The 19,060-nt window shown below is 40.1% G+C and overlaps 1 protein-coding gene across 1 annotated transcript in view; it reads left to right on the forward strand.

Annotated features, from left to right (window-relative positions):
* The first annotated feature begins 1,974 nt into the window (after nucleotides 1-1,974).
* Nucleotides 1,975-19,060, forward strand: part of RBMS2 (RNA binding motif single stranded interacting protein 2) — a 71,909-nt gene continuing 54,823 nt past the window's right edge. Inside the window, exon 1 of the mRNA XM_015819899.1 lies at nucleotides 1,975-2,073. Within this exon, the coding sequence (XP_015675385.1) occupies nucleotides 2,008-2,073 (66 nt within the window). The 5' untranslated portion in view covers nucleotides 1,975-2,007. The remainder of the gene's footprint in view (nucleotides 2,074-19,060) is intronic.

Genomic DNA, 19,060 nt, shown 5'->3' on the forward strand with positions numbered 1-19,060 from the left:
GTCCTTGACTTACAACGGTGCTGAAAAAACTGACTTACAACTGGCTCTCGCACTTACTACCATTGCAGCTTCCCCCTAGTCACATGATCAAAATTCAGGTGCTTGTATTGTGACAGTTGCAATGTTCCAGGGTCAAATAATCGCCATTTGCGACTTTCCTAGCTGGCTTTCAACAAGCAAAGTCAATGGGGGAAGCCACATTTGTTTAATAACTATGTGATTCATTTAATAATTGCCATGATTTGCTTAAAAACTGCAGCAAAAAAGGATGTACGGTTGGGTGTGATTGATTTAACAACCACCGCACTCACTTAATGATAGAAGTTCCAGTCCCTATTGTGGTCATAAATCAATGTAAATAACCTGTACCATAGTTACCGTTTGCTCATGGGTGTAGAAAGGTATATTAATTTAATTTCTATAGAATGCAGTCTAGAAATTATATATTACAACCAGAACTTTCAAGTACATTGAGGTTACTTTTTGCTCCTGAAACAATAGTACAGGCGGTTCTCAAATTACAACCATCACTGAACCCAAAATGTACGTTGCTAAGTGAGAAATTTGTTAAGTGAGTTTTGCCCCATTTTGTGACTTTTCTTGCCACAGTTGTTCAGTGAACCACTGCAGTTGTTTAAATTAGCAACACGGGAATCTGGCTTTCCCTTTGACTTTACTTGTCGGAAGGTCGCAGAAGGGGATCACATGACCCTGGGACACTGTGCAACCATCATAAATACAAACCGGTTGTCAAGCATCCAAATGTAAATCCCATGACCATGGAGATGCTGCAACGGTCACAAGTGTGAAAAACTGTCACAAGTCCCTTTTTTTTTTAGTGCCGTTGTAACTTCAAACGGTCACTAAACGAAATGCTTTAAGTTGAGGACTACCTGTATACAGTTGTGGAACACAGTTCAATATCATGAAAGGCAACTACTTAATTTGTTTTCAGGTCAATTGAGCTGAGAGGAAGTTGTATCTCTGTATGATTACATGATCTTACCTTGCCTCTTTGCCTCATCTCCACAAGAGAGTGAGTAATTCATTTGAAACTTATCAATGAATGTAGCAGAAGAGTGTTTAATTGTTCCGCATACTGGGAGGGCAAAATTATCGGCCATCAGGGAAAGCTATCCCCATAAATGAAGAACTGTGGTCTTGCTTGTGTTTCAGACTGAAGCTACCTCCAGAGCGATGCATGGTCCACAGTCAACACAGAACAGCCTCTCTCCTCTGACTCCGAATCTTGATTGTTAAGAGTAAACTTTTTTGGATTTTCCCCAGGTAGGAAAAGAAAACTTGTTCTAGAATTTGGAAAACATGTGATGGCTTTAATCAATAAAATACTCTGGGACTCTGCTTACTCTCAATTGTAGAAATGACACATAGGAATCAGTTTTATCCAGGAAACAAAGGCATGGTCCAAAAGTCACAAGAGTGTATTGGAAATGGGTTATCCCAGGAAATCCGGAATGCAGCCTATTCTTCTGCAAAAACTCCTACCGGTGTGAGGTTTTAGTTTGGATCTGTGTAGGGTGTCCATTAGTCGCGTAAAATGTGGTTTGGGCAATTATTGGCATATAGCATCCTGTGTGGTGAAAAGAAAGGGGCATTGCCAGTGTTTGTTGGACACCTGATAAATAGCTTAGCCATATGACAGTTCTATTTTTTAGGGCAGCCAGAGGCCGGAGTCAGTGACAGGAATGCTTTTTGGCACGTAAGGCTGCTTATGGTTTAACTTCTGCACTTAGTTTTCCAAATTTCCAGTTCTTTTTGAAGGAACCTCTCTTGGTTGATGCTAGTGTAGGCATTAGGACCTGGCGGAATGCAGGCACCCTAGTCCTAGATTCCAAGCTGGCTTGCTTTGGTGACGTAAGCCAGAAGCCCTGTCTCTCTCTCCCTCTCTCTCTCTTTTTTCTCTCTCTCTGTGTGAGTGTGTGTGTGTCTCTCTCTTTCTCTTCCCCCCTCCCCTCCCTTTCCAAGCTCTCTAACATTTAAGCGAAAATGCTTCTTTCTGTGCCTCCTCGTGCAGGAATTGCCACTTTTGGCTACAACAAGAGCAACAAGAAGGTAAGGAAGCCGTCCACCCCGTGCCCCCCCCACCTCGCTTCCTATTTCCCAAGATCTTGGAAACGTCCTTGGCTTAAAGAGGGAGGGTAGGTTAAAAAAAGGAGGGTTGTGAAGGTTTCCCCCCCCAAGTCTTCCGAATATCCTGGTACCGCAGGGGAGGAGGGGGTGGCAGCGATGAAGGAAATAGGGTCTTTCCAGTTTGGGGGAGATTAGAAGGTTGCCTTCTCAAAAGGGAAACAAAATCTTTGGGGTTGGCTGATTGTAGCTCCGTTCCCTTGGTGGAAACCAACCCCCCCTTGTCCCCATTCGGCTAGCCCTCTTGCTCAGGCCAGAGTGTTCCCAAGGGCGAGTTTCAGTCTGGAGTAAAAAAAAAAAGAAAAAAAAGGGGGGGGGAGTGGAAGCAGAAGAGCCGGGGAGAACGAAACACAGGCAGTGAAATCCCATTTCACAGCACTTGCTGACTTTCCTCAAGACATCGATAGTCTCTACGTTCTTCTCAGCACCCCTGCTTCAAGGACTTTGCCTGGGGAAGCGAAGAAGAAGGAGGCGACGGATCCCCCAAGAGACTGGGGGTGGTCTCTCTGTTTCTGGAAAGAAGTCGCAGTAGAGATTGTAGACATGGGCTTCAAGTCAGAATCACGCCAAGGGCCTGGTTTTTAACCCTCTCCTGATGCTCTCCAGGGTGAGACCGACTTCTGAGCCCACCCCTCACTGGGTGTTCTTGAGGGTGGGGTTCCAGGATGTGGTTTCTATGGCATCCATGTGTTCTCAGGCAGCCTGTGCCATAAACAAGGCTCCTCTTCTCCCCCCCCCCTTTCTGTTCCCCCCCCCCCACGTCTCAGGAACGGAGACAGGAGTGTGTGTGCCTAGGAAGATGGAACCTCCAGCTTGTAAGAAGCTGTAAGGGAGTTGTAACAAATGTGTTTGCCGGGGTGGGGGGGTGGGAGTTGTATGACCACCCCCACCCACCAGCAAAGCTATCACTGGAAACCTGAAAGGCCTTGTCAGCTAGGGAAAATGCAGGTTGGCTAGCCTGGTTGGTTGCTTTGCTTGAAGATTGGGGCGTGGATTAGTTTCCCCTGTGGCAAGAAGTGTGGTTTAGTGTGGGTACAGGGCGTTGAGGCACCTAAGTTGTCTTCTCCAATGGGGTTGGGAAGGTGGGGTGCAAAGGCAGGAATTGAGAATCAAGACTTCCAGCATTTTAAAGAGCTTATCTCTATTGTTGATTCACTGAATGACCTTGTATGCCAATGTTGTGAATTTAAAAGAAACGGGGGGTGGGGGTGGGGGTGGGGGGAGTGGAGAGGAGGGGGAGGGGCTCTTTCTGCTTTTTTTTTCTTTTTTTAAAATTCCTCTGTGTCCTCTCCCTAGCCAAAAGCAGGAGTTGACAGTTTTACAATCAATGAATGGGCACATTAAAGCCTCTGTAATAAAGAGAATGGGTAGGAACCTGATAAGAAGGAGGCAGGCTAAATTTGGATTATTAATTGTGTTTGTCCATATTTGGGATGGGTATGGTAGCGGAAGGATTTCTAGCTTTTTTATCCTCCCTGTGCTTCCCCTGTCTGCCTGTTTTTGAACCTGGGTCCCATTTTTTTATTTTCTCATTCTGATTTATTGGATGATGGAAATATATACAAGTAGGCAGGCTGAACTTACAGGATGGTGGTAGGCCTGAAAAGATCAGAGAAGATTTTTGTATGTCATATACTGTTATGAACATACATATTCGTGTGTCCTAAAAGCCCACTTAAGGATAAATCACCAGGCATCTTTTAGATTTGAAGTAAAGTTGCAATTACTTCTGTAGGTTTGTGTATATGGATGTACATTTCTCACTTTTCCCACTGCATGGATCCAAATTATATGTGTAAATGGCATATGTGAGTTTGAAAACATCTTCATTATATTGTTTTATTTCTAGAGTGTTCTTAAGTGAATTTATTTGGGCTAAAATGATGGATTTTGTGCCTGTATAAGGGCTGGTTTTCTAGTAATTAGATTACCAACAGTAAGTATGGAGGAAATTCATCTTTCTGTGCCACTGATGAACAGGTGTAACTATGATAATAGGTGTGCAATCCCATTTAGGTATTTACAATATTGAATTTGTATGACAGCAAAGATATGGGCATGCATATCTGGATGTAAATAGAATTTGATCAGGCGAAGTGTCACAATATAGGTGTACGGATGCATCTCTGCAAATGAGTCTGATGGTATCTGTGCATGGTGGTGATTTGGATCTACAACAGGAGTGCACAGTCTGTGGGCTGGAGGGTTGCAGGCTTGCCTGGCATGTCAAGTGCAGCACTCCAAATGGGCTGAGCTAACATTCCCTGGGGATCTTGTGAATCTGAAGGAGTCTCTGCAAAACTTGAAGCACCAATTTTGCCCCTTGGCTTTTCCTCTCCAAATTACTAAAAAAAAAAAAAAAGGCCACATGTCATGCTCTGGCCGCATCAATAGGGAAGGCTGGTAGGCTGTAGATAGACAGCTCCTTGGCTGTACCTTTTGCTCCACTGAGATACAATATACAGATTTTTACTTCAGCTGAAAAACTTCAACTTCCCCATCGCAAAGGTGCTCTTTAGAAACAAATTTCATTAAAATCAATGGATTTCTGTTTGATTTCAGAGCCAGAGGTAGCCAGCAGAAGCTTTAGGTGCAATCCCCAGAGCCTTTGCAAAATTTGTGACCAAATTGCAGGTGTAATTTGTTACAGAAGTGGAAATTATCAAATACCTGGGGAGTAATCCCATTAACTGTTTTGAATTTACATTGAGTTAAATTGGAATTAAATCCGTTCTTGCCCTAATTGAGGGAGAAAGAGAGAGAGGGGGGGGGAAAGCATGTTTAGGATTGTAATGGTAGCCAACGGGTGTGTGCTGGCTTAGGCACCAAAACTTGAGTTTAAGAAAGCTCTGGGTTTCATCCTGTGTTTCTCTGAATCGGGTCTCATATTGAGGTTCTTTCTATTTTGAATCCATGACCACATTTGTGTGAACAATATTGCCCTTACGATGTACCTGGATTGTAGAACCTCCCTCTCAGATTATGAAAAGCTATTTTAACTACAGGTTCCCCCATTTGCATTGTTTACCTGAATGCAAGTAACAGAAATAATGCCGTTGTATGCCGTTGTATGGAAAGGAGGAGATCTCAGCCTGCATATCAATGGCACTGGCCTTTTGTGAAATAAGATTAATAATGAACTTGGTGGACATGTTTCTTTCATTACTCTGCTGTGGAAATTATACATTCAGCTTGCTTTACCATGGATCCGCTGTGTCTGGCATTAGCATCAACATGAGTCACAACTTGAGCATCCATCTGAGTCTTGACCATGTGTTGACTCAAGGATCTTAACCATGGCTTAATTGTGAGTTGTTAAATAATCCTTTCCCTCATAATTTTAAAACCACACAAACTACACAATGCCTTAGTGCAAGGTACAGATTCACTCCACTATATGTATAACTAGCCTCTAAGTGAAGCAGATGGTACAGCTTGGGGAAAACTGTATCCATCAGTAGTTAAAAGCAAACTTGGTTATTCCTTGCTGGTGAATGGAAATAGTCTTTCCTAGAAATTTAGATATTTGGACCCGACTGGATTTCTCAAGCAATTTGGGCCCGAAAAAGTGTTTTAAAATTAAAACTCTAAAAATAAAATTATAGAGCTGTTGGTTGATTGGTTGGTTTTCATATAGGAATATCCTTATTGGATCTAAAAGATGTAGAAGTTTGATGTTAGCTTCTTTGTCCAAGTATACATCTGAAAGAAAAAGCAATGGATTGGTATCTAGTGGTAGATCGTGATGTAGTCTGAAATAAATGCATGAGGTTATCTAATGGCAGTAGCAAAATTACCTATTCCAGATATATGAACAAACTCTGAGATAAAATCTGTATTCAAAATTCTTGGTTTGTAATTCAATTATCGAGGCATGTCTTTTTATACCATCTGCTTGTGAGAGGATTTCAGGGCTTTAATAAAGTTAAATCAATAAAGTATAACTTCTTCAGCTTTGAAGACCCGAAACAAGTGGTTCTTCTCTGCCCCGTTATTAAGCTGATAGCATCTCTTTTGTAGAATCAACTCTGTCCTTTCTCATTTTCGGACAACATCCTGTTTGCCCACTTGTTGGAAAAGCCATGTGATATTTTGAGATTTTTCTCTCTGGACTCTTTTTTGAAATTGACGTCCTTGTAAAAAAGATGTAAAAAAGATGTTGAGACTCTAGAAAGAGTACAGAGAAGAGCAACAAAGATGATTAGGGGACTGGAGGCTAAAACATATAAGGAACGGCTGCTGGAATTGGGTATGTCTAGTTTAACGAAGAGAAGGACGAGGGGGGACATGATAGCGGTGTTCCAATATCTCAGGGGCTGTCACAAAGAAGAGGGAGTCAAGCTATTCTCTAAAGCGCCTGAAGGCAGGACAAGGAGCAACGGGTGGAAACTAATCAAGGAGAGAAGCAATCTAGAACTAAGGAGAAACTTCCTGACAGAACAATTAACCAGTGGAACAACCTGCCTCCAGAAGCGGTGAATGCTCCAACACTGGAAGTTTTTAAGAAGAGACTGGACAGCCATTTGTCTGAAATGGTATAGGGTTTCCTGCCTGAGCATGGGGTTGGACTAGATGACCTTCAAGGTCCCTTCCAACTTTACTATTATTATTATTATTATTATTATTATTATTATTATTATTATTATTATTATTATTATTAAATGAGGTACAGCACTACACAGAGTCCAATTGGGTCGATTTTTAAAAGGCTCTTAAATGTATCTGTTTTTTCAGCTTGTTTTCAGAAACTCGAAGAATGTTTGTGTGCTCACTTAATTGTTGTATGCTTCTACTACGCTTAGATATAGAAATTTTGTTTGCTGTCAGACAAAAGTACCACTACCAGTACTACGGGGGAAGCTAGATTGAAAGATAGTGATTTTCATAAACATCATGGCTGAGTAGGGATGTGCACTGTATATGCTTTGCATGTTGAATATTAATCAGTTTTCAAGCCTTGCCTTTCATTTGTTCGTGAACTGGTCTGGTCACTTTCTGTTCTTCTCCAAGCGTTGCATTGCATTTATTTCTTCATCTTATAGATGCATTCTTCACGTAACTGCTTTCTTTAATTTGTAATAAATGGCTGTTGTAAAACATCTATGTTAAAGATGGAAGAGTAGATGGGGTGCCTAGTGAGTACTATTTAGTAAGTACTGTAAAACATTGAGCTTAGAATCCCAATCTCTCTCTGACACTTACTAGGTGTCATTTCTTTAACTTTTCATTTTTTAGACCTATTGATTAAAACTAGTATCATTCCCAGACAGCTTGGCAAGAGATTTGGAAGAATTGAATTAGGCATTTTCCTCATCATTCTCTTCTCTGAAATTGTCATCTTTTTGTTCATTTACTTTTTATGGTACATCGTCACAATTTTCATTTAATTTCATTTTAAGATTTCTTATGTTATTCCTTTTCTTTCACTTTGTTATTGTATTTATGGCATTTTAAAAAAGTAAAACAAAGTGCAATCACAGCCCATTCCTATCTAGTTGGTATGGACAAAAGAGTACAAATTTTCTAAGCCTCTTGTATCTTTAATTAAAACATTCCCTATTTTCAGTCCATTTGATTGAATTCAAATGGATATGGGTGAAAGATTAATGATGAATCTACAACTGTATTGCCCGTTGAACAGTCTCTGTTAAATTACCAACATTCAATGGAGAAAGATTTAATTACTGTTTAATTTACTTCATTTTAGAGTGCAGGAATCCTATTCTGACAAGAATGAAAAAACTAATCTGAATAAAAGGGTAATACAGTCTTCCATTTTCTTGCAGGTCAAAACTTACAGAACAATTAAAAGAAGCTAGTGTATCACTATTTTCTTTCTTACATTGTCCTGGAAGTCAAAAAAACTAGTGTATTTACAAGGAGGAAGCTATTAATTAAAGTTGCAGTGATTTGCTTAGATACAAGAAGGTATTTATACAAAAGTTACCATTGCTAGATAGTATTTTAACAAATGATTATATCGAGCCTATTTTTTAAATTCTACTTTCTTATAGTTGCAGAAAAGGAAAAGTTGCAGGAATAAACTATCAGGGATGTTAGTATCTCCCTGTTTATATTCTCACTGTGAGATTTTAGGAAATAAAAGTGGTAAAGCACTTTGTATGTGCTAATGATTTATATAAACATGAAATGGTGATGGAGTTGTCAGCTTTATGAGTGATAACTAATAGGTAACTTCCATAGTCAAACTTTCTTCAGTTTGAGTTAGAAATGCTGAATGTTTGCAGTATCATTTCTCCCCTTCAAATTTGTTCCAAGATAAAAGAATACACAGTGTAGATTTTTTTGTCCATTTGCTCCACTGAGTTCTGTTTTTACCACCCTTGCTAGCAGAAAGGAAATTTAAGCACTCAATGTTTGTGTGTGTCTGTGTGTGTTTGTGTGTCTATATGTTACACATTATTTTGACCCATAGTTTATTTTAATATGGGTTGTTGACTATGTAGCATCACAGCCAGAGAAACTATGTTATGCCTTAGGGCAGGGGGTCTTTAAACCTAGCCCCTTTATGACTTGTGGACTTCAACTCCCAGAATTCCTTAGCCAGGCATGCTGGCTGAGGAATTCTGGGAGTTGAAGTCCACAAGTCATAAAAGGACCAAGTTCGAAGACCCCTGCCTTAGGGCAAGAGTAGGGAACTATGGTCCTTTTATGACTTGTGGTCTTCAACTCCCAGAATTCCTGAGCCAGCCATGCTGGGAGTTGAAGTTCACAAGTCATAAAGGGGCCATAGTTCCCCACCTCTGCTTTAGGGTAACGTGTACACCTAGGCCCATGAAACATTAAAACTACAGAGTACTGCTCTTCAGTGGTTCTTTAGATGTATTATATGGCATAAGATTGTTATATATTCTGCCATTTCCCACAGCGATTGGTCCCCACATTTCAGTGTTAATCTAAATAATCTTTTCAAAAAGTTAAAGATTGCATTAAAGAAGGGTTACTGTTCAAAGAGTGTACATTTAATGACAATGGTGAATAGGTTCTTCAGTTTTATTCATTGTTTAAGAAGATTGTTTGAGCATAGGCCCACAAAAGAAATATATGTGAACTGATGCCTCTCTCAGGATACATTCATTCTTGGAAAGTCTTGGTTGTCTTTGGCTTTATTTATTCACACCCACTGCCTTCCAAATGGTTATTTCTCTGATGTCTCCGGTCAGGGGTAATTAAGATGCAGCAAATGGTTATTCTTATGGAGCTTTGAATGGATTGCTTTTGGTATCTTGCTTTTTCTCTTAGAAGCTTAGAGATAGGAAAGGAACCTTTGTTTGGACTCTAATCGTACCAGTAGCAATCCATTCACTTTGATGGAAAGATTGGATCTTCCCTAAGGCCACTTGATAGTTTCCTTTCGGAGAAATCAGCTTTCATTCTGCCTAAAAAGTTTCCAGCCTTCAAAGCTTTTAAGACAGTTTAGGAAATGCAGTTCCAATTTTTTCTGTGAGAACCCAAACATTTTTTGTTTATCCTAACTGATTTAGTGAGTTGTCTGTGCGATTGCAAAACATGCTATTTAATTTATATATTCATTAATTTGGTAATCTGTGTTCTTTCTCAGGGAGATCAGGATATTGTTATTTTGTTATTTTATCCAGTTTTTATATATGGTCAACACAAGGTAGCAAACATACCCAATATTCCTACAACAACAGTGGGGATGAGAGAGAATGACTGGCCCAAGGACACCCAGCTGGCTTTCATGGCTAAGGCAGGATTAGAACTCACAGTTTCCTAGCATCTTAAGTGTTACACCAATGTACAAATTGTACATTTTTTATTATATAAATTATTATATTATATTATTATATATAATTAATATAATTATACAGATTATTACACAACAATGTTTGTGTGTCAGTTTGTTTACATTAGTTATCAGATTGATGTCCCGCCTTTCCTTCAAGAAAACAATATTGCTTCATAATGTCTTCCAAACAATCCCGGGAAGGTAGTCATAATTGCTGAAATAGTATTTGATGGTACCATCTCAATGTTTTTGGTTATCCAGCGAGGAAATCCCAATGCTCTATTCCTTTTTCATTATGAAAATTATTTTTCTTTAACCCAGAAGTTTTGGAAAGTTACTTCATGTTTTATCTTTTGTACTGAGCACAGCTGCTAAAAAGTAATAGGTAGGGCTTAAGTGCATGAATTTTGAGTTGCATGGGCATTTTGTATTTGAGGATCTACTGGTTGAAACAGTACTATGTTGTTCATCCATATGCTTTGGAGGTACAGCTCTTCCTATAATCCACTGAAAAAAAGTACCTCATGACCATTTTCACACTTAGGATAGTTGCAACATCTCTATGGTTGGCTGTGTGGTTGATTTGGATTCTGAGGGGTTCCTAGGCTGGTTGTAGGTCGATGTGTCTGTTGATGGAGCTGCTTGTGGAGTGCCAGGCTTCAATGAATTCACAAGCGTGGCGGGTGGTAGCGTGGCCGATGATTTTCATGTTAGCAGTGTCCTAGTGTTGTTGGGATCATTATTTGTAACCTTCCCAGCTGGTTTTCGACAAGCAAAGTCTGGGGGAAGCCAGATTCATTTAACAACCACATGATTCATTGAACAGTTACAGTGATTCACTTAACTCTGGCGAAAAGGTGGTAAAATGGCGGCAAAACTCACTTGACAACTGGCTTGTTTAGCAATGGAAAAAAATGAACACAAAAACAGATATTTAGTTAAGCTCCTCATCCAACTAAGATTTTACTATTATGTCACATACTTCTCCAAGCTATATGTGTTCATGTTATCCATTATTCTGTATTAAACTGGCATCTTTCTTTTTTAATCCTTCGAAAATAGGGTATTTAAATAGGTATGATCAACTTCTAATTAGCACTTTAATCTGCAAGATACGGGTTAGTTCACTCTGAATATGAATATGCAAAAATAAAATTTCTTAAGCATTCCTAGAAATAAACTTGTCTACCTAACCTATATATCTGCGACATTGCTTTTGCATTAAGTGCAAAATATTGGAGAAATGGAGCAACACCACCCAGTGTCACATAGATGAACCTCTGGGTACATATTTAACTCTTATGGGCTTGTTTAGCCTCTAGCGTCATCTTCATTTAATGACACTTTTGGACCCCACACAGACTTCACAGGCCTTTTTAGAAAAGAAAATGGATGGGTGGCTGTTTAAAACTTTGCCTATTGGCCCAGAGGAAAAAACTCAAAGGTCAGCCCCAGTGGTAAAGAACATTGGGGGGGGGGAGGAATGGGTGTGTGTGCAGTGCCCCAATAATTAACAGCCTTCTGGTAATTCAGAGTTGGGTTGACCAGACATGCCCACTATAGCAACCATTTTGTATCTAGGCAGCCTTCCCCTCAGCCATCATGTTTTCATTTTCCAGAAGAGCTCACTAATTCCAAAGAAATGGGGGCCTGTATCTGGATCCTATCAGAAATCAACAATAACAGAAATCAACAATAACAGCCAACAATCACTGATTAGCCAAGGATGACAAATCAGTCGGAGCCCAAGAGCCCTGCATCATAAAGCAGTTTTTGTAGCTTTTCTAATTGTTTGGGGCCAGATCTCTTGATGGGACATTAATTGCTGGTGTCTCACCCCAAACATTCAGAGAGGGAGAATCTGAAGCATATCTTTTTTGTGGAGTTTGGTCTTCAGGGAAACAAAGATTATAAATAAAAATCCTTGATACAGGTATTGTATGTGGGTTATCACCATCTGGGCTGTGATCATTTCTCAGAAGAAGGAGAAAGGATAATCCCAAAGGGGAAGGAGATTTTTTTTTTTAAGTGAATCCCTTGTGCAGTAAGTAGGAATGACCTTGGGAGGGAGAGTAGAGATGGTGTGAGAAATGTTTAAGAAGGGACCTTCCTTAGTTTTCTGGAGAGTGAAAGGAAATGAGGGAAGAAATACTTTCAGTCCTGGAAAATTATGCTAATGTAAATTTACAATGAAGGTAGAGTAGTACTTCTGGTTATGCTTCTTGTCTGGACTACCTCAGGAGACTAACATAGCACTGTAACAACAATTAGGGATTTCTGCCAATATTAGGAATTTGTGTGTTTTGTTTGTTTACACAGGTTACAGGCTGATCTATCAACTCTGAGCAGTGTGCAACTCCTCAATGCATAATTGGGATTAAAAATATATTACTTATCTAAAAACAACTACATAGTATTCCTATGAAGCAAGGAGTCATGAATACAGTGACAATAATAACAAGCCCAATCCATTGAACTGAGAGGTAATCACAATAACCCAGCCCCTGAAAGTTGATGGAACACCCAGGTTTTTGCCAAGTTTTCTAAAAGCCAGGAGCAAAGGGCTGATCTGAAGGAATGCTAGATGGGGTGGGGCCAGGTTCTGTCACAAAATGTCTGCTGTTGGAAAGTGGTATGAGGTGTTGACTCCTTTGTTGCACATTCAGTTTCCTGTATATTAATTATCTTTATTGACTCTAAATGAATCTGCATTATTGGACCAGAACGTCTTCCAAACCTCGATCGTCTTGTACAATTTATTTTGAATCCAAATGACTATGATCTTGAGATAATTCACTTTTTTGTCCTTCTCCTTCCCAATTCTTTCTCTTCTGGATCATATCTTTTAGACTGTAAATCTGAAGGCTTGTAGAAACTTACTGTAAATCAAACTTATTGTAGAAATTTCATTAAAATGTTTTAAATAAATATTTGTAGAATAAAGTTGTGAATCTGGGGAAGTTTTTTTTTTACTAGATTATACTCAAGAAAAGGGCTTAGTATTTATTTGTTGGTATGCATTTGCCCATAAAATGATGTGTCCAAACATGAAGTGTTATGAAACATATTAAACAGAGGCAATTGCGTCCAGAAAGAGTCAATGTTAGAGAGATCTTGATAAGAGAGATTAATTTTAAAAATCATAGATGTTCTCTAAGCACTCTGGGAATCCTTAAAAAAAAAAAGACATGTTTGACACTTATAATAGTCAGCTTCTCATTAAATGTAATTCTAAAGTAGGGATATAGCTTTTAAAGAAAGCTAAATAAAATGCTACACAAAATATTTTATTGCGCAAAGAACTACATGAAATCCTTTTTGTCCATACTTGAGAATTTATTATATATAGACTTGAGAAGAGTTCAGAAGGCTGATGCTGGGCAGTTAGGATTAGATCTCTTATCTATGATGTGAAAGATTTTGCAGCCAGTAAAAATGTATGGCTCATAGGAGAACCGGAAATGGCATATATTCAGCCATCTCTTCAGTCTCCTTCCAATCTGATGCCCTCTCATCGGAATCCCCAAAGGTGCTTTTCCAAAAGGCAACTGGACTTTCTTGGTTAACCAAGAAAGTCCAGTTGCCTTTTGGAAAAGCGCCTTTGGGGCACTAGTGACTCGGTTGATTGAGAATCTCCATAAACATCTCTCATTGGAATGAGCAGAGCTTTTTTTGTCATAGAACGCCCAGAACGGAGTTCCGGCACCTTTTTTGGGTGGAACCTTGTAGGGTAGGCAAGGCGGGTTGTATGACATTTGTGAGTTCCGGCACCTTTTTTTTTTTAAACAAAAAAAAACATTGGGAATGAGTATGCAGTCATGGTAGTTAGAAGTTTCTTCCTAGTCCTAGGAAGCATCACTGACACTTTGGGTTGGGAAAAAACTGTTTTCTCTCTTTCGAAAAAGTCCAGGTAGTTTGAGAGACTCCCAAGCAGAAGCTGCTAGGGTATGAGTTGGGGATGGGGAACAGGGACGCTTCTTCAGAAGAACCTTTATTGCCACCTCTCCTCCAACTGAACCCATTCTGAGAAAGAGGTACAAGGTCTTTTTCTCATCTCAGAAAAACTTCTCTGCATTTTCCGTTAGCACCAAAAGATATCTTGCTGCTCTGGGGAATGTCAAGAGGAGCTGAGGAGTCTTCTCCCCTTCTGCATTAGGGGAATTAAAATTCCTTCTGGCTGTGACTTTGGTGGCTCTTTTAGGTCTCAGAGAGCAAGAAGAAACAAACCATGATAAAAGTTACAGATCATCCTCATTTGCAAAACAACCTATCCATTTAAGATTGTAGAACCAGGGTAGGCGATGACGCTGCGCTTTAAAACACAGCTACAATAGATGGAGAAGCCACAATAGATGGAAAAGAAGGTAAAAAAAGGAAAAATACGACCTGATCGTTGTCTCTGCCTAAAGACTGAGCCAAACTTAACCACGTCTCCTACAGGCGAAGACCAAGTCGAGACTGGGTCTCCTGGTCCAAGGGAAGAGGTGTGGCAAAGGGTTGATTGACTTGGTCTCTGGGCAGGAAGACAAGGATCAACCCATCTAGTGTGGATTCTCCATCGTCATGCTGAGAAAAGGCATTCAGGTAAGACAACGCCCCTTTCTAAATGTTTTGAGTTCCAGGCACTTGCTTTTGTGTTCAAAACAGTGGTGTTTACTGACACCATTCTAGTATTCTTACTACTCCAGAAGTATTCCAAGCTTGAAATAGATCTATATGTGTGAGAACAGCTTGAAAGAGACTAATTTGCATTTGAAATGTTCAAATTTGAAACATTTTGCATGACACAGTGAGGAACCTTCCTGATTTCTCAATTCTTCCTTTGCCTTAGGAGCAGATCTGGGGTATGCAAAGCCCTGATGTTGGAGGGAAAATTCAGTCCATTCCCTCAATAATGGCATGCTCTACTAATGGATTACCAGATTAGAATTTCTGATTGCTTACTATAGTTAATACGTATAGTCAAGGCCATGGTTTTTCCAGTTGCAATGTATGGCTGTGAAAGTTGGGCCATAAGAAAGGCTAAGCGCAAAAGAATTGAGGCCTTTGAACTATGGTGCTGGAGAAGACTCCTGCGAGTCCCCTGGACTGCAAGGCGATCAAACCGGTCAGTCCTAGAGGAGATCAACCCCGACTGCTCTTTAGAAGGCCAGATCCTGAAGTTGAAACTCAAGTACTTTGGCCACCTAATGAGAAGGAAGGACTCCCTGGAGAAGAGCCTAATGCTGGGAAAGATTGAGGGCAATAGAAGAAGGGGACAACAGAGTGAGGTGGCTGGATGGAGTCACTGAAGCAGTAGGCATGAGCTTAAATGGACTCCAGAAGATGGTAGGACTCACTGGAGAAGAGCCTAATGCTGGGAAAGATTGAGGGCAATATGCTGGGCTCAGCATTTGACCAGGGCCAGCCTGTTTGAAGGACACAGGAGAGGAGAATCAGCATATGCATGCTCAATCACAGTCTCGTATTTTATTACACATCAGGTCCAGGGGTGGGTGTGAGTGCACTGGCTTAGGCCTCTTGTCAAACTCCATCCATGTGGCAAAGAGAAACACGCTGCTTTTCCTGAAATGTTTGCTCATGAGGGTTCTCAGGCTTCCAGAATCTATTCTGGCATTTACTAGAATTCTGGTTCTGCTAAGTAGAATTTTGGAAGAAAAAAGTTCACATAACATTCGGAAGGGAAGAATTTGGAACCTAGAAACTGGTCCTGAATACTGAGTATCAGCAATCTAATTTAGGAGTTGTTGTTAGTTGCAAAGTCGTGTCCGACCCATCGCAACCCCATAGACAACTTTCCTCCAGGCCTTCCTGTCCTCTACCATCTTCTGGAGTCCATGGGGTCGCGATGGGTCGAATACGATTTCGCAGCTAACAACAAACGTTTCAGGGCTTGAGTGTTTTTAGGGATTGAGCAGCAGATTATGAACAAAAATCAAAACCAGGTTATCCTCAAATTCTTATATTTCATTCTAAAATTTAATTAGATGTTGGTATTCTTGCCTGACATTTTGTGAGATTCTTACTTTGAACTCTAGCATTTTATTAGATTTTTTGCCATTATATTTTTTAAAAATTTAATTCTGGCGTGTCTGTGAATCACTATCTACTGGGGATACATAAAACTCATCAGTTGAGAAACACAATGTTCCAGAGCAATCTAGAACATTCCATTCCCTCTCCGGACTATGCTAAGGCTTTTCTTGAATGACGTTTGCCAGGACCAGTCCAGAGGTTTCCAGAAGTCTTCCTGAGAACAGCCAGATCCTGATTCTCTGGAATGATTCTTTTCCAAATAATGAGTTTTGCATAATCCTACTATCTGCAAATGTCTTAGAATAATACTTTTGCATCTGCAGGTGTGGTTTTTCCGTCCTCAGAGAAATCCCTGCTGTATTTGTATCCACATTTTTGTATGTGTGAATGTAAAATATATTCATGGATTATAGATACCGTAACCCTGGTCATATAATACACACACGTGCCTTTTAATGGTTCAGGTCTTACTTTGTTGTAAGGATTCTGTCACACTATTATGTTTCTTTGTCTACCCTAAGAACAAAGAACTTTTGTGTGATGGGGCATGTGCCCTCAAGGAACTGAATGTCTGCGCTGCTGCACACTTCAAAGCACCTTCATGGTTATTTGCCCATTTAGGAAATAAACGGCTTGTTTCTTCACAGAACTTGTTTTAGACAAAAGCAGCTCTTGCTAATCAAACCTGCATGGCGGCTGAGTCGTGTCCTAATGCAGAAAGCATTCAGACGCGCTGTGTTAGGCTTGGGATTACACATAAGATCAGAAGGCATATCCAGGTGATGATGTGCAGGAATGACAGGGATTTTCTAGGTGACTACAAAAAGGAAATAAGAGGGAACAGATTCAATAGCTAGCTTTAATGGGGCAAGGAAGGCAATGGAAAGGGGAAAGTTGACAGAGGTTTATCAACTCAGGAATCACTCGGAGCAAATTGATTTGGCAGGAAGTTTAGGAAAGGGGAATTTTTTTATTAATTTTGGAGGTTAAGCTCTCCTGTTATAACACCGTCATGATTAAAAATTAAATATAATCTAACAACCTAAAATTGAATGCATTGAAGGGAACCAAACTAAACCAAGCAGTATTAAAAGTATAATTGTATTTTCAAATGCTTAAGAATAATTTTCTTATTTTTAAAAAGTCTGTGCAAATACTGCCTTGGCCACAGAAATACCAAGCCAAAATATTTTTAAAAATTGGAACAAGGAAACAAAGGTAGGTTAAGGTTCCAAAATGTTGTAGAAGCAAAAAATGATCATATCAACTCTTTTCAAAGCCATGGTAACTTTGAATTGTCACTAAACAAACTGTCGTAAATTAAGGAATGCCTGCAATTAAGCTGGAGATCTGTTAAACAGATGATCATGAAAGTCACTGAATAGGGAAAGCAGCATTCTTTAGATCCAGAAGGCCTGATTCTACCTGATCCCGAGCACCAGAAATGACATTGCTTAATCTAGATCACTATGTACATATAGCATAATCTGAACTGAATCCTGAAATTTGTGATTTGGAAAAAGCGATCTCTTAAAATTCGGCAAGGGAGGGACTTTTTTATAAGCATGTAAAAGTTAGTAGAGAGCCAGTTTGGTATAGTGCAGGGGTAGGCAACCTTGGCTCTTTTATGACTCGCTGGCTCAGGAATTCTGAGAGTTGAAGTCCACGAGTCATAAAAGAGTCAAGGTTGCCTACCCCTGGTATAGTGATTAATGCGGTAGGCTAGAAAACAGGCGACAGTGAGCCTTAGTTCTACCTCAGCTGGGTGATCTTGGGACAGTCACTCTCTCTCAGCTGTAGAAACGGAGACAATGGCAAACCACTTTTGAAATCTTCCTAAGAAAAATGCAGGGATTGACTTGAAGGCATGCGTCGCACACAAACACACACACACAGACACACGCACACAATATCTGTGCAGCTTTTTAAAGTTATAATTTTTTTAATGTCCATAATGTTGTTTTGGAACAGAAGGTAATAAAATATATAAATTATATTCCCAATGAAAGCACCCACGTCAAATTTCAAAGAGATATGTTGATTTTTTTTCATCAAAAAGGAATAGGTATTTTCAAGTAATTCTATAGCTATGGTCGGGCTGATTTGTGGGATATGGTGCAATTATAAAGGATTAACTCAGTGTTTTTTTTCATAAAATAAATCAATTGCTAGATCAATTAGTTTATGAAATTCAGAAAAAAAAACCATCGTGCTACTCACTACTCAAGATGAGAGAGCGCCAGTGATATATCATGAAGCAAATGGTCTTACCATCTACAAATTCTCCAACTCCAAGAGTGGTAAGGGCTAATCGGTGGGATCTGATGGGAAGGATCAATATGACAGAAAAGCAGATCTCTCAGTTGTTGAATCCAAGATTTATTTTCCCAGTCTTTTCCCGCATAGCATATAGATGCCACAAAAGGCTTCACAGTACTCCACAGCTGGATCAAGACTGGAATGTCTCAGAGGCCCAGAATTATGATGGGTTCCCATTCTTGGATTCAGACAAATCTGATCACATGCCAGTAGCGGTGGGGAAACTTTAAGCATATAGAGCAGGGGTCCCCAACCTTGGCCTGCTGCCCACTACCGTGCCTTGAGCCTTTCCAAACCAGGCCATGTGAGCGGTTGGTGAGTGCACGCACATGCGCTCAATTTGCATGAGGGACGGGTACGCGCGCCCGCCGCTCACACAAATGGAACTCCGTGCTTGCGGAACCATCCCTTCTCCCTCCCTCACCCAGTCCACAGAGCCGAAAAGGTTGGGGAACTCTGATAAAGAAACTTCTTTTCTAACCAGAAGAAAGACAGATTCGTGTGCACATTATCTGGTTGGCAATGAATTGTTGAAAACTGAGGGCAAAGAGCAGAGTGTCTCAGAGTGTTCCACTGTTTTAGGATTGTTTAGTCCCAGCTTGGATCAGTGAGTGAGCATTCTTGATTGCTGTCTTACTCAGCCTGCCGCGATAGCTTTTAGGGTTGGCTTTTGCTTTAAAACCTTTGCTTCAGACCTGGGAGGCGAAGAAGAAGCCATAAGCCAAGAATGTCCCGGTATGAGCCATTCCACACCACACCTTGACAGCATCACCACACAGGAATCTT

The sequence above is a fragment of the Protobothrops mucrosquamatus genome, unplaced genomic scaffold (assembly GCF_001527695.2).
Source record: "Protobothrops mucrosquamatus isolate PMUCROS unplaced genomic scaffold, P.Mucros_1.0 scaffold_151, whole genome shotgun sequence".
Classification (NCBI taxonomy): Eukaryota; Metazoa; Chordata; class Lepidosauria; order Squamata; family Viperidae; genus Protobothrops; species Protobothrops mucrosquamatus.